Source organism: Motacilla alba, chromosome 3, assembly GCF_015832195.1.
Source record: "Motacilla alba alba isolate MOTALB_02 chromosome 3, Motacilla_alba_V1.0_pri, whole genome shotgun sequence".
NCBI lineage: Eukaryota > Metazoa > Chordata > Aves > Passeriformes > Motacillidae > Motacilla > Motacilla alba.
Window position 1 is genome coordinate 7,675,665 of NC_052018.1, and position 19,689 is coordinate 7,695,353.

General features: G+C 39.5%; 1 protein-coding gene across 10 annotated transcripts in view; it reads left to right on the forward strand.

The window, feature by feature from the left end:
• The window catches only part of ITSN2 (intersectin 2), an 87,948-nt gene that overhangs the window by 47,573 nt on the left and 20,686 nt on the right, over positions 1-19,689 (forward strand). For 8 of the 10 annotated variants that reach the window (XM_038130433.1, XM_038130432.1, XM_038130430.1 and 5 more), the window contains 20 exons: positions 1,540-1,677; positions 1,769-1,854; positions 2,865-3,127; positions 3,782-3,931; positions 4,158-4,298; positions 5,098-5,185; positions 5,818-5,957; positions 6,842-6,922; positions 8,673-8,809; positions 9,957-10,402; positions 11,592-11,713; positions 13,454-13,629; positions 13,907-14,051; positions 14,463-14,668; positions 15,486-15,550; positions 16,212-16,378; positions 16,671-16,716; positions 16,902-17,023; positions 17,819-17,915; positions 18,710-18,901. In XM_038130433.1, coding sequence (XP_037986361.1) covers positions 1,540-1,677; positions 1,769-1,854; positions 2,865-3,127; positions 3,782-3,931; positions 4,158-4,298; positions 5,098-5,185; positions 5,818-5,957; positions 6,842-6,922; positions 8,673-8,809; positions 9,957-10,402; positions 11,592-11,713; positions 13,454-13,629; positions 13,907-14,051; positions 14,463-14,668; positions 15,486-15,550; positions 16,212-16,378; positions 16,671-16,716; positions 16,902-17,023; positions 17,819-17,915; positions 18,710-18,901 — 3,008 coding nt within the window. The remainder of the gene's footprint in view (positions 1-1,539; positions 1,678-1,768; positions 1,855-2,864; positions 3,128-3,781; positions 3,932-4,157; positions 4,299-5,097; positions 5,186-5,817; positions 5,958-6,841; positions 6,923-8,672; positions 8,810-9,956; positions 10,403-11,591; positions 11,714-13,453; positions 13,630-13,906; positions 14,052-14,462; positions 14,669-15,485; positions 15,551-16,211; positions 16,379-16,670; positions 16,717-16,901; positions 17,024-17,818; positions 17,916-18,709; positions 18,902-19,689) is intronic. The other 2 variants (XM_038130436.1, XM_038130437.1) reach the window with 1 other exon arrangement.

Genomic DNA, 19,689 nt, shown 5'->3' on the forward strand with positions numbered 1-19,689 from the left:
AGTTCCCCTTCTTCTTCCTCTGTCCCAGGACAGTCACTTGTATCTCTAGCAACAGCAAAGCTCAGCTTGTTTGCTTTCATGCTGTGAAGATAAACGTGGGCTGCTCCTCTCTGGAGTCTGGGAGGATAAATCAGGCGTGCAGTGGCTCTTTTCCTTCTGGGTGTGTGTCCTGAAGGTATCAGTAGCCAATGCAAGGAGCTCTGTGTTCCCCTGTAGAGAGAAATAACAGCCCAAATTTCAGTTTTGCCCTAAGAAACTACCAGTATTTCTACTGGGGGCTTGTTAGTGGTAATTACTGCAATAATGGTGCTATTACGTGTGAGTAGTGCTAGTGTGTGAACATAACAAAATATCATCATCTCCTGCTTTTGTTTTTCAATGTGGTTTGTGTGATGGGGTCGTTTTTGGTGTTTGTTTTGTTGTTTCCTTTTGCTTTTCATAGTTTTTTTTTAACTGCTTTTTTAATGAACTGTATTTTTACTAAGCATTTTGCTTTTTGCAGTCTAAGGACACATTTCAGTAATTCTGTCTCTATAGACAGGTCTTTAAGAGAGGCTCCTGCTTTCTTGCATTTCACTGATTTCACACAAATACACATACCCCACCAGCCCCCCAGCTTGTGGGAAACATTTTGTAGGCTCATATGATCTCCTGTTCCTTAGAGGGAGTAGGTGATCCTTTTCCTACCCTCTGCAAGTTACTCTGCACCAGCTTGTGTCTTCCCTGCACTGTCAAGGTGACATAAGCGGAAAAAAGAGTTCTTTGCAAGGTTTCCTCTTGTATAGTTTGATGTAATTTTACGTAATGTTTTCTTTGGCTTCAAAAATATAATTGAAAAAGTGATTTCTAGCTTTTTGAGGTGGTTAAGAACAGTTCTGGATTCACTTTCCAGCTCTTCTATTTGTGATGCAATAAAGCAAAAGATACTTCTTACTTTCAGTGTTTATGGAAATGTAAGAGAATTGGATTTGTTCAAGCTGGAGAAGAGAACGTTTCAGTGAAGCTGAAAATAAAGTTTCACCTGAAAATAGCCAAAGAAAGATGGAGAGAGTTAATTTACAAGGGTCTGTAGAGACAGGACAAGGAGAAATGGCTTCAAATTGAAAGAGACCAGATTTACACTGGAAATTAGGAAGAAGTTCTTTATTGTAAGAACTGTGAGGCACTGGAACAGGCTGTCTGGAGAAGCTGTGGATTCCCAGTCCCTGGAAGTGTTCATAGCCAAGCTGGATGGAGCTTGGAGCAACCTGGCTAGTGGAAGGTGTCCCTGTCCATGGCAGGGGGTTGGAACTGGATGATCCTTAAGGTTCCTTCCAACCCAAACCACTCCATGATTCTGTGATCTGAATAACAGTACATGATTAAACCAAATAATATCTCCCTTCATCAATTATTTATGTTATTAATTGTAAGTATTTTTACCAAAACGTTCCACAGGAATTGTCAGTTTTAAAAATTGTTTTTCCACAGTGCCTTGTTTCAGCTGTAATTTGTGAATGATTGTGGTGTTTGATTCTAATTGCTGCTGAACCCCTGCAGGTCCCTGGCTGATATAGATGGAGATGGGCAGCTGAAGGCTGATGAGTTTGTGTTGGCCATGCACCTCACAGACATGGCCAAAGCTGGACAGCCACTGCCCCTGACTCTGCCCCTTGAGCTGGTGCCACCTTCTTTCAGGTAATCACGGAGGGCAGTGAAATGTAATATATTTACCACAACTGTGCTGTTTCTCTAACAATGGTGGGGTGGGTTTTTTTTTCCTCTCCAGGAGTGGAAAATATACTGAAAATATAAATGGAACTCTGCCATCTTATCAACCTGTGCAAGAGGAGGAGCCGCAGAAAAAACAACCAGGTAAAAACCAGGATTCATGTTCTTAATGTATGGGGCTGGTTTTGAAGGGCACTGAAACCTTTAGAAAGTGGAAGAATCCAATCCGTGGAGAGCTTCATTTCAGGAGCCAGATCCCTTTTAACTGGGATGTTAGGAAGGTTGTTAAGTGGATGTAGCCAGCCTCTTACATCTAATAGAATTGAGAAGGCAGAGACAGGGGCTATTTTTAGCTCTAGGAAAGGAAAAGTGGGCTGATTAATAATGTATTCTGGAAAATAAACCCTTCATGGCCAGACACTGCTGTGCTACTGCAATTTTTTTCTTCATTTGAAAGTTCCTGGCATTGCTGGCCATTCTGAAAAGAGGGAGGTCCAGTGTAGTTCAATTCTGTGCAAACTGGAAGCAGTTTGAACATAACATAAATTCTGTTACTGACAATGTTACAGGGCCTTTGCAAGACAGGACTTGCCTCTCTTTTTGGAAGGGTGGTTGCTGGGGCCTAAACCATTCCTTTGTGTCTCTTTTTATCCTTGTGTGCAGTAATTGAGCTTGATCCTGGTTTTGTTACTCATAGTTTTAACTCCAGGAGCTTTTACAGGGAGCACCCTTAAAAACAAAGCTCTTTATCTATGTGTTAATGTTTCCTGCACATTGGAAAACCTTTTTAACAGCAGACAGTTTTCTACCAGCTTATAAAAGCTGTTCTTTTATGTTTTCCTCTAGCATTCTTTCCTCTTTCATCCTTTAGAGTGAGAGGCTTTCCTGTAGCATTCAAGTCATTTTTGTGGTCATTTTTAAACTGCAACTTTTTTCTTTTATTTTTTTTTCCCCAGCTGGAGTATACTTAGGAAAATTTAGAGGTATTTTTGAAGAGAAAAATAATACTTTAACAAATGGAAGATGCTTACATCATCCATGACTGAACAACCTGAGCTTGCCAAGAAGTATCTATCTATAGTGGCATAACTGAGGTCCTTGTTTGAGAGCAGTGTTTTGCACGGGGCAGAAATAACGACCTTTCCTTATTTTAGTGACATTTGAGGACAAAAGGAAAGCCAACTATGAGAGGGGAAATATGGAGCTGGAAAAACGCCGACAGGTCCTGCTGGAGCAGCAACAGAGAGAGGCTGAAAGAAAGGCTCAGAAGGAACGGGAAGAGCAGGAGCGACGAGAGAGGGAACGCCAGGAGCAGGAACGGAAGAGGCAGCTGGAAATGGAAAGGCAGCTGGAGAGACAACGAGAGCTGGAAAGACAAAGGGAAGAAGAAAGGAGGAAAGAAATAGAAAGGCGGGAGGTTGTTTTCTTAACATTGCTTTTTAATGCTCCAGGGAATGTGTGTGTGCAGTCAGCATCCAGGGTTTCAGGGCTGCCTTTGGCTGTCTCCTGGCCTGGCTGATTCCAGATTGTCTTGGAGAGAGAACATAATTTGTTATAAATATCGGTATAGGTTAAAGATTTTCAGATACTTATTAGAACAGAGATTTTCTTGGGCATATTTCTTGCATTTTTGCAAAAATTTGTATTCCCAACAAGACTCTACTGAATTTATAATTGATAACATTTTGACAACCGAACTTGAGACAAATTTGCTTCTACTTGGTGTCTCAGTGCATGCATCACACTTCCATATTTTATGTAGTTTTGTGAAATACTCAAAGGAGGTTACAAGCAGTATCTGTCAATGTGCTGTTTTATGGGCAGTATTCCAGGCTGCAAAGGCTTTCTGAATTATGAAGCTTTTTTTCATCCAGACTCAGGAGTGTGGCACGAAGAATCTTTTAGGATCACTTCCTGCGTTCTTTGATGCTGAAGTGTATAAGAGCACTTTAGAGAAGACATTATGTTGTGTTGCTGTTGTGCTGTTTAGAAATAGAGCACATTATACTAAATCATGCTCTCTGAGTTCTGCATCTCCACTGTAATTTAAGGTAATGCAACTTTTCCTCAGGCAGCAAAGCAGGAGCTCGAGCGCCAGCGACGACTGGAATGGGAGAGAATCCGTCGCCAAGAGCTTCTTAATCAGCGTAACAGGGAACAAGAAGAGATTGTCAAGTTGACCTCTAAAAAGAAGAGCCTTAATCTTGAATTAGAAGCCCTGGTAAGACAGGAATTTCACCACATATGCTGAAATACAGTATTTTAAATCATACAAATATTATACCTGCATTAATGGCCCACTAGGAGTTCCACTTTGTTTTGGATAATGAATCCAAAGCAGGTATTTTGGGTTGTTTTAAAGAACTGGTTGTGAACTAACCTGCCCACAGGCTTAGCAAAGGGATTTTTGCCATATGTGGTGTAATCTGTCTCTCCTTTCTTTCCAGACTGACAAACATCAGCAGATCTCAGGCAGGTTGCAGGATATTCGTAGCAAAAAGCAAATGCGAAAAACTGAGCTGGAGGCTTTGGATAGGAAATATGACCAAGGGATCATGGAAGTCAAGCAACTACAGCAACAGCTGGAGGTGTGTAACTTGGTTAAGCTTACGGTTTTCTTTTACCATATTCTGTTTCCCTAATGCTGTTGATAATGCATGTCCATAGGGAGGAATGTGCAGTTAGTTGGATTGCAGTGGAGAGAGGAAATAAGCAAGACTGTCAGCATTGCAGAGGCTTTTAGTTTTGTCTGTGGTGTTAAACAAATGATTATATGTACTAAAATGACCTGAGAGTTAAATAACAGTTGTGAAAACCTCAGCTATTTATTTGTGGACTGATAGTAGAGACTTCTCTTTAATTTTGAATTCTTCTGTGGCTCGAGACTCAGATTTTTTGGAGGAATGTTGTCCTGTGCTCAGACCAAGTTAGTGCTTAGGTTGAATTACCTTGCTGCTCTTATATCTTTTTTTTCTCTATTTGAGTAAAAAGACTTTAATTATTTCTAATCACTTGACTACCATAAATTATCCTCTTCCATATTTTTATGTGATGTTTCTGCTCGTCAGGAAAACTTCTTTTCATGTTGTTACTGGTTTATGTTAGGCTTGGAGCAGTCACCTTAAATGTCTTGTGATAATATTTACACTTCTAGCATGTTTGTTAAATATTTTTCCATCTGTGTTAATGGTTTGGGGTCAAAATCTTTTGATTATAATACTATTTCTATTAAGAGTATAGAAATAAATTTTTTCTTTATCCAGTAATAATAACTTGCATCCCTGTTTCATTAACATGAGTTGAAGCTATGCTTGAAAAGTCTCTGAGTTTTATTTAATGATTCATAAATAATATTTAAAAATTGTTATGTTCCTTCAACATCTACAGGATTATCAGAATAAACTAATCTATTTGGTTCCTGAAAAGCAGTTGTTAAATGAAAGGATAAAAAATGCTCAGCTTGAAAACACTCAGAGTAAGTGCCTGCACATGAGTTCTATTCTTGGTTGCCCTGCTGATTTCTCATCCTTTGTAATTAAGGCTGAAGGGTACAGAGGTGTTAATAACACCTTCACTTCTGCATCTTCCCAGTTGAGTGCCATTGTCTCATCTGCATTCCATTATTTCCTTCATGTTCCGAATAAGGGACAAACAAACACATTTTGGCAAGAAAGCACAGATTTTGCTTAAAACTTTTTTTATACAGGCTATGTAGCTCACAGATACTATCATAATTTGTCCTTTTTTTGGTAGTCTAAACTCAGGAGAGTTCATTTATGTAAAGTTTACATTGGTCTTTATTTCAAATTACACTGGAAGTCTCTGTCTAGAGAAACTTGGTATGAATTGGTCTGATATTAAAAAAAAAACAACTTGCAAATTACTCTGTATGTATTGCATGTAATGCCTGTGTGACTTAATTCACTGTTGGGGATATTTCTTCCTTGTGCTGTATATGAATAGAAAGGTAAATCAGGGAATTTTTGTGAGGAAGGAGGTTTGGATTTTGTAAACAATAGGAAAATAACAAACAATGATACAAAACGGGGGGGAAATTGAAAAAAACCTCAGAAACACTTGTAAAATTGCATGTCTTTCCGTCTGCAGGTACAGGAGTCAATTCAGTGCACAAGAAGTCCCAAGAAAAGGAAGAATTATGCCAAAGACTTAAGGAGCAACTAGATGCCCTTGAGAAAGAAACTGCTTCTAAACTTGCTGAAATGGATGAGTTTAACAGTCAGCTTAAGGTACGTGTGTTACCTAAATATCCTGCACTTGTGAGCACTGTATTGTTTTCTTCATCCAGTCATAAAGATTGGTGCCACTTTCACCAGGCTTCCACCAACTTCAGTGCCAAATAAGAATTATCAAAAGTCTTGGAGTAAATAACATAATAAAAATGCAAACATATTGCTAATGTACTAAAATATGAGTCTCTTGCTAACTATTGCTCTGCATGACTCAACTATTGCTCACTCTCCCCTTTTGCCTTCTAGAACTCATTTTGATTTAGAATTAAAGTTTCTCAGGCCCTTGCACATTCTGTTCTTACAGTATGAGGTCATATTTGCTGCTATTTTTGAATTGTGTACTGAACACTTGACTTTTGTTGATAGACCTGTGCAGTTTCACAGTACACTGTGCAAGGTCTGGTGGCAGATTTGGATACGAGCCTAAAAGTGTAAGCCACTTATTTGTTAATATTTGTTCATTTGTTGTAAGCCAAGAGTTGTTGACCATTGGCTCTGAATTTTTGTTTCTGGGGCAACTCTTGGCCTGCCTAAAAGCTCAGGCAGCTCTCACTGGGTAGCTCACATCCATGTAACTTTATTTGCCAGCTTGCTCCAAGTGGCACTGGTGGGAACCTTTTCCTTAAGTAATGGATTGATGCTGGGCCAGCACGATGGCTCTGAACTGTCCAATAAAAAAAAAGACCACAAAAATTTGTAAATGTATAAGGAATTCATTTTCTTTTTAAAAGTGGCTTCATGCAATGGGCATTTTCAGTTACTTGTTTATTGCATGGCTTGCTGTGTTCAGTGGCTGCATCCACAGTTCAGTCTTCCCTAAAATATGTTTTTCAAAATACAGTGCAAAGATTAATTGGCTTTTTATCTACCTTATCTTACAGTGTGAGAATATGGATGATTCTGTTCTTCAGTGCCTTTTGTCTCTGCTAAGCTGTCTCAACAACCTCTTCCTCTTACTTAAGGTTATTTTCTAATCTTTGGCTTTTTTGTTTTTTAATTATTTCGCAATTTTTCTCTGCTTACCCTTTCTGTTTGGATGTACAACTTCTATTAAATACATTTTCCCAAAAGAAAATCAGGAGGCTGCTTTTCTGTCTGCTAGCTTTTATATCCTCTTTAAGACTTAACATCCTTACCTGCTTAGAAATCCAAACTGCAGAATACTGAGAGCAAAATCCTGACTTGTAATTTTTTCATTTCTTAATGGTCTGTTCTCGAAGTTGTTTCTCCCAAACGTTTTTCTTGTTAGTTAAGGTAACATGAACCAAAAAAGCAGTCTCAGGTGGAAACAATGTCTTCTCCCACTTTTCCATCTCTTGCTCTGTATCTGTAGCCATCCATCCTAAGCTGTGAGTCAGGTATTTGAGTTCTTGTGCAGGGTGCAGAATATGCTATGGCAAACACAGTGCTGTCAAACCTCCAGATTAACCCAGTACTAAAACCTACTTGCTGTCTTTCAACACTACTTTTGTCTGCTGAGGTCAGAACTACTTTTAGAATAATGTATGAGGAAAAAAAACCTAACAGAATTACCTAAGTGAGCTTTTCATTTTGCTTTGCACGAGGGTTTTTCTGTCCTTAAAGATAGAGAGTTTTTCTAATGTAAGTTTGCTTCCATAGTGTTCCTGAAATTCTGGGCAAAATAAGAAGGAAAAATATTCCCTGCTGAATATGTTGGAGAAAAATTATAGTAAATTGCTTGATTTTGCTTGTTGCTACAGAGACATCCAATGACTCAGCAATTATGTTATCTTGCCTTTGTCATATAAATTGCACCATATATCTTAGGCAACATGATTGTTGGTAGAGGTGCATATTGTAGTGAGAATGCTTCATTCTTAATTGCTTTATTTGTATTTATGAGATCAGATACAAAACCTCAGGATTTCCCTGTTGCATTGCTCAATGTATATCAGCAGGATTCCTAAGAAAAAAGACTGAAGTATCTTAGAGGTGTTTTGCAACAAGGCAAAGTACAGGCTAAAGTAATTCTATTACTGTTGATTTTTTCGGTCTGTAAATTTAATTATCCAAAAGATTCATGCTGACTTTTTTTTGGAAAAAACAAAACCCCCTGATAACCCCCTGTTATCAGAGGGAGGTGGGATAGGAATTGAAGGATGTGTTCAGAAAGAAAAAGACTAAGACTGAGGAGTTTACAAGTACAGGAAAAGTCCAGTGAGAGTTAGTGTCTTTAAGGTGTGGTTTCCCTCAGTGGTAAGACTGCTGGGTATATTTATGAAGTTCTTCTGGTTTAAGCATGGGACTGATCACTCAGGAAGCATCAAGGGTGAGCATCCTACTGCAGGATGCCTTCTCAGGTTATGGTGCAGTGTTGGCTTTCAGCTGAAATCTGCCTCCTTGTAGTTACTCAAAATACAATTCACTGCCTTCGGTAGTGTTGTGTTTGAACAGTCAATTTTGCATCTTCCCCTCTCCTCTGTTGTATTTGGCTGTAGGACTGTAGCAGCTGTAGGACTGGAAGGGCTCATTGAAAGCCCAAATTACATCACTGACTTTGCAAACCTGCTGTCTCCTTTTATACTTCCAATGATTTGACTTTCTTTGCAGTGACCTCCAAGGACTATTAATAACTTAATACAATTCTGGCCATTTGTATTAAAACTTGGTTGAAAAAGCATTAAATGCCTGGATGCTTTTCTCAAAGATTGGCTTTATTCCCTTTTATGTATTCCATTGTTCCCTCCCTAGGACCTGAGGGAAAGTTACAGCACACAGCAATTAGCCTTGGAGCAGCTCCACAGGATCAAACAGGACAAAATCAGAGAGGTACAAAAAAGAAGAGCTGAGCTGGCACAGAAGAAGCGACTGGAAGATGAGGCTGCAAGGTAATCGTGGCTGAGGGTGTCAGTGCTGCAGCTCTTAGAACAAAATAATGCTGTTGTGGCTTTTAAGATAAGATCTTATGTATTTAATGTAAAAATATATCCTGTTGGTTGCCTTAGAGGAAGCATTTTATGTGGAGTACCACTCGTGTAAGAGGGTTTGAATTTAAGATTTTCCATGATTTATATTTGATTTAACTAAAGAAGCAGAGCTAGTGACCTTGTAGTGTGGGTGATTCATGGGCTTTGCTCATCACAGCGTTTTGCTGCCTGTGATGAAGTTTCATAACATTGTGACAGTCTAAGAGAGCCATGTGCCATATGTGTGGTGATAGCCTGTTAATTTTTTGGTTGGACACAGCTGTGTGATGGAGTAACAGCATCACTGCACAGCTCCTACTGCACCTGCCACATGCTTGGAAACACTAAAAAGCCCATCAGAGGAGTGGATGTCCCATAGAGAATGGATGAAAAGGTCTCATCTAGACATTTTTAAGAAGATGCCCTAAAGGGTTAGGTCCTTTCTCTTCAGAAGAAAGGTCTTGACAGCTAAAATACTGTGTTGAATTGGATATTAACTTCTTTAGACAGCTGAGGCACAGGATAACATCTGAATAGTTACAGAGAATACAGTCAAGTTTCCAGATCCTGTCTGCTGCAGTGTGGGTCCTGGCAGGGATAAGCACATTGGATAGATTACAACTGCTGAAGGCAAAAATACCAAGCTGCCAAGATCAGTATGCAAAGGCTGTTTTTATCTATGTACCTGAGTGAAATTAATATTTTTGGAAGTAATTGTTGCCAGTCAGGAGATTTGGGTACTGCCTTGCTGGAGAGCTTAAATCCAGCTTGGTTTAATTATCAGATCAGTTCTTGCTCATCAGGATGCAGATGGGCAGAAGTGCTTGTGAAGGCACTGTGCAGGTGATGGACTAAAATTATTGAATTTTAATCAAATTGTTATTTTTATGTGGAACACACTGGCACTCATGTTAAGCCATGGTCTGTGGCAGAGCTGATGGCCCTGAGAGCAGAGTGATCAATTTCATAAAATCAGTTTTGCTGACAAGTGTCACTGATTACTGTAGGAACACAATCTCACTCATTTTTATATAGATGTTCTCTTACCTTTCTCATTCCTCTCTTCTAGGAAGGCAAAACGGGAGAAGGAGAACCGATGGCAGGAAAACATCCGCAGGGAAGAGGAAGAGAAAAAGAAGAGATTGGAGGAAGAACGAATGCAGGAAAAAGTCCAAGAAAAACTGAAAGCTGAAGAAGCAGCTGCCATGATGAGAGAAAGGGAAAACAAACAACAGCTTCTTGTAGAGGAGGAGAAAAATAGACAAGCCACGATCTCGAGGGAGGTGGAACAACAAAGGCAGAGACAACTGGAAGAAGATAAAAGAAAGCAAGAACAAATAGCAAAAGAAGCTGAGGAGAGGCGCAAGCAGAACGAGGAGATAAAAAAGATAAAAGAAGCAACCAACTCTCAGGAGGTGGAGAAACACACTTCTAAAATAAACATAAATGAAAAGTTTGCAGATCTCTTGAAGCCAACAGAGGGGAAAAGTCTTAAGCCGCCCTGGAAAAATGAAGGTAATCTCAAAATCCTTAGACTTTTGGACTTTTACTTTCCTGAGTGTTCTTTCAGTCTTCGGGTGTGCTATTAATGATGTGACCCTGTGGCAGACTTCTTGCCTAAGTTACAATTAAAAAGAACCCAAACCAGCAATGTTTCATGTCTCTGTCAGTTATAAATGATCCTATAAACTTAAGTTACTTCTGTCAGTTTTCAGCACCTATGTCTCTGATGACAAATCTTCCAGTGATCATGGTCAATAAATAGCAGTTGCTGGGAACAGTAATATTTTAGGTTTTTCCTAGGGCTTGCACTTTCTTTCATTAAAATAGAATGCTAATATGGAGGGGGTTTGTTCATTGAGGAGAGATGGATAGGTAATGTTCAGAAAAGTGATTTCCTAACAGTGAAATGTAGTTTATTTTTGCATTACTCAATGCCTCATGTGAAAAAAACAAAAACCAGACTGACTAGAGCTAACTAGTTGTGGGACTTGGAAAAATAGTGCTTTAACAATACTTTCACTAAAGACACATTTGATTTCATCCTTCATTAGTTCTTGTCAGTTTTTATTAGCCACTTTTCTCACTGAGTTCAGCAAGGATCAAATTAGAACAAAGCTGAAAGATATTTGCACACCTCAGCTAAACCTTGTAAAACATTCCCTGTTTGCAACATCAGTCACTGACTTGGAGAATGGAGATGCAAAGAAAATAGAAATTGTGATATTTTGCTATTACTGATTTCTAAATAAAATCTTCACAACATGCTGCTGAGCACTTATTGTTGCAACAGTGGGACCTTTTCAACTTGGAACATTACAGTGGTGTTAAATGAGGCTTTATTAAAGCACTGTCTTAGCCAGAGCAGCATGGCAAGGAAAGAGGAGAAGATGTCATTTTAATGTCATTTTAATGAAGTCTAGTGGAAGGTGTCCCTGCCCATGGCAGGAGGCTGGAACTAGATGACCTTTAAGGTCCCTTCCAGCCCAACTCATTCTATGTTTTTGTGATTTTTTCACTGCAGAAGTCAATGCATTTTGTTGTCTCAGTTACATTTCCATGATTGGTGTGTTAAACTGATGCCCTGGTGATCTCTGATACCTGCACTGTGTCTGGGGCAAGAACTGACATTCCTACCATGGGGCTCTATCTGAGTGCTTGGCTCAGCTGTGTCAGAGTGGTGACTGGCTGTTTTACCTTCCAGGCAAGGCAGCTGGTGCTGCAGAGTCGAGGAATTCCATTGCCTTGGTAAATTACAGAGCTTTGTATCCATTTGAGGCAAGGAACCACGATGAGATGAGCTTTAATACTGGAGATATAATTCAGGTAAGATTGGCTATTCATTTTAACATGCAAAAATTCACCTTTTTCTCTAGCCTTGAGATGCACAAAGTCTTAAGGGTCAAAAGCATTGTGTTGATGTATTGTAAGGTTTACTCAAAATTTAAACTGGATTGCTGCTTTGTTTTTTTAAACAGGTGAAATTAGGATTAGTTCAGCCAAAATATTTCTCTGAGTTTTACACATGCTAGATATGTTGACAATCTCTTTAAATATAAGAACAGTGAATGCTAAACATAAACTTTCTAAAATTAGTAGATCAGAAACAATGTAGTTGTTGCAGCTCAGTGCACATGTACAAGTTGGCTTCTGAGTGTTTGCTTGAAATAAGAGCATAGTTAATAGACACATGAATTATTCATTGATGGCGTTTGAATTAAAATCAAATTAGTTATATAACAAGTAGATGTGAGAGGTTCTTTTGAATCTTAATACTGTTTTCCAGTGTATTCTTAATAGACATTTCTGCCTGTCTGAGCAACTTGGTCTAGTGGAAGGTGTCCCTGCCCCTGGTGGAGGGGGTGGAACCAGGTGATCTTCAAGATCCCTTTCAACACAAACCATCCTGTGAATCTGTGATTCTCTGAGTGTTCCTTTGCCAATCCTGCCTCAGGCAGACACTTAGAGCAATTTATTCTGTGTCCTTTTATTGTAGCACTTCTTGGAATTTGGTGTCTATAATATTACAGCAGGACCATAAGATTGGAAATGCCTTGTGGCTTCTCAGTTGAAGTCTGTGTTATTTCACGTATATTAGTTATTAGCACTTGTTTGAAAATCTTTGCCTGCAGGTGAATGTGTGAAAACTGATTTACAATCATGGTAATACAGTTTCTAATGTATAAATATGTGTTGTTGCTCCTCATTGAGACTGTAAGTAATACAAGTAGGTGATAAGGAAGAATTTGTGAAGCTATGTGGTACAAAATATTAAAACACTTGACTAAATTAGCTTTCAGTTTGACAGTGTTAAAGCATTTATTTGCATTTTCATACCAGTGAGCCATGGAAGAGGGAACAAGAGAAGTAGGTTTTGCTTTGACTTCCTTCTCAGCTGTAATTGTATCATTTAACTGCTGATAACTGATTTCAGAAATAATCTTAACAACTTCCACCTCCTCCTCCTCTGGCATCCCAAACCCCAGCTAAGCTAACCAGCTGATAGTGTTTGATGGGCTGCTAATTTCTAGCCAATTTTTGCTAACTGGCTAATTTGCAGCATAATGGAAGCTTCAGGATTGCTGTGAATGTTTAAGGATGCTCTATACTTAATCACATAATAAATAACAGAATTTTTGGATGTGTTTTGGGAGCAGTCAGATGACAGAGTTAATTATATCTGTGAGCAGAACAGCAGCAGTTGTTTCCTGCTCTGCTGGGCTCACCAGCCCCTTCCTCTTGGCTGCACATTCAGCAGAATCCAGCACGATGCACTGGCATTTTTGGCAGGACAGAGTGGCTCAGAGGCACTGCATGACCCCCGTGTGCAGGGCTGGGGCCTGTCTGCAGCAGCGCAGGGTCCCTGAGGTCTGGCTGCACCTGTGTCTGAATCCAGTGCAGCTGCATCATCCCAGGGCAGAATCAGCTCAGTTCTGCCAGGGCAGATCCTGGTCTGGGCACTGCCCCGGTTCGGGTCAGAGAGCCAGCAGGTGCTCACACACCACGTACTCTGCTTGTTTCATGCTGCTAATTCTCCTTCCTTTGTATTTCTTCTCCTGTCCATAGGTTGATGAAAAAACTGTGGGAGAGCCTGGTTGGCTTTATGGGAGTTTTCAAGGACATTTTGGTTGGTTTCCGTGCAATTATGTAGAAAAAATACCAGAAGGAGAAAAAGCTTTATCTCCTAAGAAAGCCTTACTTCCTCCTACAGTATCTTTATCTACTACCTCAGCTGCTTCAGAGTGAGTTGTTGTTATGCTTGTGTTTAAATTGCTTTTTCTAAATTTAGCTGGCACATAATGTGCTGTATAGTTTCACTTGGTTTTCAAATATAAAGGCAGAAAACTTAATGAAGAGCCTTCTTAAATGTCTTGGCTTGGAAAATTTGAGTGTTTGATAGTCTGCTTTGCATTGTATAGAATATCAGTTTTATAGATGTTGGAAAAAAAGTTCTCTGCTTGAGGTACTTTCTAAATTAAAGTTGTCATTTCATATAAATGCCTTGTGTTCAATTTGCAGACCACTTTCACCAAGTAAATCTGTAGAAGAATCTGATTACCAAAACATCCCCTTTTCCAGTCTGAATGTTAACACAGCCTGGCAGCAGAAATCAGCTTTTACTCGTACTGTGTCCCCTGGATCTGTTTCACCCATTCATGGACAGGTACCTTGTGCAGAACTTGATGTATTTCAGATTAATCTTAATGAAAATGATTTAAAGAAAAACCAGAACACCACACAACTTTGCTAGTGCTGGGTGCACTGAACGGGCCGGAGGATAAAGAAGCTCATCTAAATATTCTACTAGAGTGCATTGATATAATTCCATACATTTCCAGGGACTACTGTGCAACAACACTCATCTTTCATAATTCTAAAATAACTTTCACCTACAGTTAGACACAAAAAATCTTTCTAACAAATAAGAAACTGAGTTGCATGCATGCATTGATGTAAACAAAGTTATTCTGCCATCACTTAGGAATGAAGTCGCTTAACCTTCAATAAAAGACACCAGTGTTTGTTTTTAGCAGCTGGGGCAGTGTGGTCAACCAACATCACTTCTGTCTTACAGGGGCAGCCTGTAGAGAACCTAAAAGCACAAGCACTTTGTTCTTGGACTGCAAAAAAAGATAACCACTTGAATTTTTCAAAGAATGACATCATTACTGTCCTGGAGCAGCAGGAGAACTGGTGGTTTGGAGAGGTACATGGAGGAAGGGGTTGGTTTCCAAAGTCCTATGTCAAGCTCTTACCTGGGAGTGAAGCCAAGAAAGAGGAGTAAGTGTGACTTTTGTTGTTGTTTTATTCATCAGTTTGCAAAAAGAGGTAGTTAAGAGTGCAGAATTCTTGCAGTCCTTTAGTGTGCAGAACATAAATGCCATTTAGAATTTAAACAGTGTCATTTTAGGCTTTTATTATTTCATTCTGGCAAGCCAAGTAATGTTGGGCTCACTGCTGTGTAACTGTAGACAGTCTTGCTAGGCTGAGTGCTGTGAGACATCAGTGGTGTTTGATTATTCATCAAGTGCCAGACTTTTTGTTCATTACCAAGTCTCCTCTCTTGCAGTGCAGTTGCATTCTGCCTCTAAAGATGCCATTTTTTAAGTGACCCAAAACTAATTGTAAGCTTTGCACAGAGCAGTAGTGCGTTTTTCTTCACTTGACAAGATTATTATTCCTCTTCTAGTGCTCCAGGTACCTGTTCAGGTAAAGTCTGGTTACTGCTGGGATAGCTGCACCACTGTGTGTAAATTGTTCTGCTCATGCATTTTGCTACAACTTCTTAAAAATTCTTTAGAATAACAGAATTTAGTCAAAATCATAAATTTTCTTCTTTTGAATAACATAATTTATGAATGTATTCTTCCCTTTTGTCACATAATATTTTTAAGTGGTGTGCTCTTGGGTGCCATAAATATATTAAATATCAGTAATACTTGGCACTGTTTGATAGTCAGGGAAGCCTTTGTAGTTAATTCAGAGTCTGTGCTAGCTCTGATATAACCAAAGTGATCTTAGTCTCATGTGAATTGAGAGATTTGCTCTTGATCAGTCTCTTGGTAACACAAAGCTTTTTTTTTCCTCCTTTCTGCAGACCAGAAGCTATTTATGCAGCTGTAAACAAAAGGCCTTATACCCAGAGTTACACAGCAGGAGAGGGTAAGTGAGCATGAAAATTGCCAACTAATGCTACAGTCTGGTTCTGCTTAATGACTTGTAAATATAGTTCAGTTTGTGAGGAGTTTCTGAGCAGCAGTTTGACTGCATCTCCAAAAGACACAGTGCAAATGTTCAGCTGTTGATGCAAAAGTTCTAAAAGAAGAACTTAAGGTTTAAGTAATTCAGGTTGAGCATAGGCCTAGGTTCTCTTAATAAGACTTCTGCTCGAGCCTGAATATATTTCTGAAAACCCCTAAGCAGAGTTCTCTTCCTGCTGTTCTCTGCTGTGTTATGCTATTCTGTAAAGACATGAGGAAAGAATTTAAATCTCCTGAATGTGGATCATTCTCTTACAGTCAGTAAGGAGCAGAGAAAACTTACTGGAGAAAAATTTCCAGTGTATCTCCACGCTTCCCCCGTTATATTTTAATTGCAGCTGTGTTTTTTCATTACAAAGGTGTGTAACTTTAAGAGTAAATGAGTACAGTCAAGCAGGTGGACAGGTCAGTTCACAGACTTGGGAAGGTGTGATCCCTGTTATGAACACACTGTTATGATCCCTGTTGTGCACACACTGGAGAATGCTGATAGCCCTTTATCTGCACCTGGGGTTCCTTTGTGCCCCTCTGAAGCTGTCCTCTCCCGTGTGCTCCTTGCACAGAGTACGTTGCCCTCTATCCGTACTCGAGCTCTGAGCCCGGTGACCTGACGTTCATGGAAGGTGAGGAGATCCTGGTGACCCAGAAGGAAGGGGAGTGGTGGACCGGGAGCATCAAGAACAGAACTGGAATCTTCCCCTCCAATTACGTCAGACCAAAAGATCCAGACGTGAGTTGAAAGTCTGAGAATTAACAATCCTCAATGTATCTTCTCTCCATTTCATTCTGTTGGCACCCAGCTCCCACACAGGGATTTTGAGCGGAGATTAATATGCTTGACAGAAAAGAAAATCTTTAGTAGCTTGAGTGCAAAATCAGAGCTTTGGCCAGCGTCACGCTGCCTCTCTCTGTGTACAGGATGGTGTTTTGTTAAATACAGGTTTAAAGTTAAAATCTCCATGTACTTTTAGTGCAAACTGGTTTTATAGCACATTAAAGGTGTTGTTGTTTTGTCTTTGTAGGCTTCTAGCTATGCTGGCAAAACTGGAACAATAAATAAGAAACCCGGTAAGTGTCTGATAACCTTTTAACATATGAAGCTGTTTCTTAAGTAGCTCTGAGCATTTAGGTTCATAGCAGTGTTTTGTTGTGGCTGGTGTTCTTAGCTCCAAGCTGTGTACCAGGATATTTCTGTGGATCCAGCTCTCACTGCAGTGAAAAAATAACAAATGCAATTACTGCTTTCTTTCCAGAAATCGCTCAGGTTACTACTGCCTATGCTGCATCAGGAACTGAACAGCTCAGTCTTGCTCCAGGACAGCTGATACTTATTCTGAAGAAAAATGCCAGTGGATGGTGGCAAGGAGAGTTGCAGGTAGTGATTTGAAGAGGAATAATTGTGTCTTCATGAATGGCAAGGAGGTGCTCTCAGGTTTAATTCAAAAAAACAACTAAGCATAGAGTTATATAAAAGCTTGTCTGAAAGTTATCCTGTATAAACCAAAGGGGAAGAAAAGCTGTGTGGTGGGTTTTTTTTGTTTGTTAGATTGGTTGGTTGGCTTTTTTAAACATTAGGTTGCTGGGGGTTTTATGGTTTTTTTAGAGTCGATTTTCTTGGTCACATAAAATAATAAAACTGTCGATTAACAGGCGGGAGGAGGAAGAGACAAGTTGACAGTTACTTAATTGGTTAGGATTTAATTGGTGAAACATTAAACTGTGAAGTTATTCTAATGACAGAACAGGTGGGTTTGGAAGCTGGAGTTGGAAGCTTCTATAATGCAAAACTGCTGTTCCCACTTCTCTCCTTACCCCACCTAGATTTAAGGAGAATGTCCTGTTAAAGTGCCCTTGACCTCATTAGAAACTCTGGATATGATGCATAGGTGGAATATTCATAGAACAAATTTTCAGCACCACATTTGAGTTGTACTCTGAAATCTCACTTGAAAATTTTGGATGAACATATTAGGGTGCAGCTTTATCTGAATTGCATTGTTTTATGCTTTAGTCAGATTTTTATCTTTTGAGATTCATTTAGTAGCTGTTTAGAAGCCTGACTTTTTGTCTTTTGTTGGCAAAAATCTGTGACATATTTGTTGCAATTTTTTCCAGTCTATGGACTATTCATTTTTTTCAGTTGTGTAATAACCATTATAAACATTTACAGGCAAGAGGGAAAAAGAGACAGAAGGGATGGTTCCCTGCCAGCCATGTGAAGCTGCTGGGTCCAAGCAGTGAAAGAACCACATCAGCTGCTCCCTCAGGTGAAAAAGAGACTTTGTATTTAATTTAGAATTTTATGTAACTATTTCAAATGTTCATGTGCCTGTGAGGGTTAGGCATCCATCTCCTGGGCTTTTTAATTTTGATGGTTGCTCTGAAGAGCCATACTCTTCTCTTTTGGAAACCCCATGTTTCCAAGTGCTAGCAAAAATCTTAGAGGAATTACATGCACTGCTCCTTACAAAGAGGGAGACTAAGCAAATTTTCAGGTTATTTCTAGGTTTTTCTATTTGAATGGCTGGGTACAAATGAGGTTATTTCACAGAAAATGAGCTTTTTTGCTTCTGTGTGCCTAAATTATGCTGTTCTCTACAGCTATGAGTTGCTTATACAACAGTTTCCTGGGTTTTACTGGACAAAACTTCCCTGTGACTAAAGCTGCAACTCATTATTAGCTGATGCATATTTCCTCTTCCTCTGCCACATTTTGCCACAAGTGTCTGCAGTAAGATAATGAAACTCACTCTTTTTCAGCCAGTAAAAGAGAGTAGGATACTTGATTACATTTTAAGGTGTTTGGAAGGCCAGTAGATGCAGTCCATTCATTATAAAAGTTCACAGATACAGAAAGTGGAAGTAAGAATTACTGGCTGGCTCAGTTTTAAAGCAGTAAAAGAAAAGGGAAGGCAATTCTGTATCAAGATAAAATCATGTGGCACTTTTCTCATGCAACAGTGCATCTGAGATGGTTGTTTCTTTCCTGTGGTTTTGTAAAACACTGAGAAAACAGTTTTAATACTGGTATAACTCCATTCTGCTCTTCTTTCCTTCCCAGTGTGCCAGGTAATAGCCATGTATGATTACACGGCCAACAATGAGGATGAGCTCAGTTTCTCCAAGGGGCAGCTGATTAATGTGCTGAACAAAGATGATGCTGACTGGTGGCAAGGAGAAATCAATGGTGTGACAGGTCTCTTCCCCTCAAACTACGTGAAGATGACCACAGATTCCGATCCAAGTCAGCAGTGTAAGAAGCCTTTACTTTTGATTAATTTTGTTACTTCATTTCAAAGGTGCATTGCTGTTCTTCTTTGTGTTTGGAATTTGGAGTTCCAGACATCAGCTGAATTGATTAGTAGTACTTCAAGCACTCTTTCTTTAAATACTTTATTACAGTACAAGGTAGTTTAAACCTTTTTCCTGTTCACCTACAAACAACCAGCACATTACCAACCAGCCAGCGTAGGATAGCAAGAGTGCTGTAGGGTGAGCTAAAAATACTGGATTGGGTAGGAGTTCTCCTTCCAACAAGATTCTGATAATTACATGGACTGGGAAGCAGTGCAGGCACACTGCAATTACAGAACTTGCTCAAGTTTTGTAAGATAAGGAAAAGTGCTGTAGGAATTTTAACACATGTGTCAGTTAAGTAAAAATACCCATAAAAGGGATAGGAAAAAGATTTTGGCATTAGCACGTGGTCTGTCCAGTCCTAAATATGCTTGTCCTGGCTCCCAGCATTCCAGCTGTCATCCAGTCCTAAGAAACAAGATATATGTCAGGACACAGGTTGAGGTGAAAATTACCAGCAGCAGGCTGACAACTGGATCCTAAACTGTACACCTGACAGTCAACATCTTCTCTGCCTTTTTAGCACATAAACACAGTAAAGGTTTCTGGCGTCCCCTACACACACCCTGTTTTTTGGCCCCTGTCCCCAGTGAAAATCCTCCTCCCAGAGAAATAGAGCACAATTTTTATTCTCTCAGCTTTTCATCTTGTGATTAAACCAATTTTTCCATGAGCCCAGTGGGT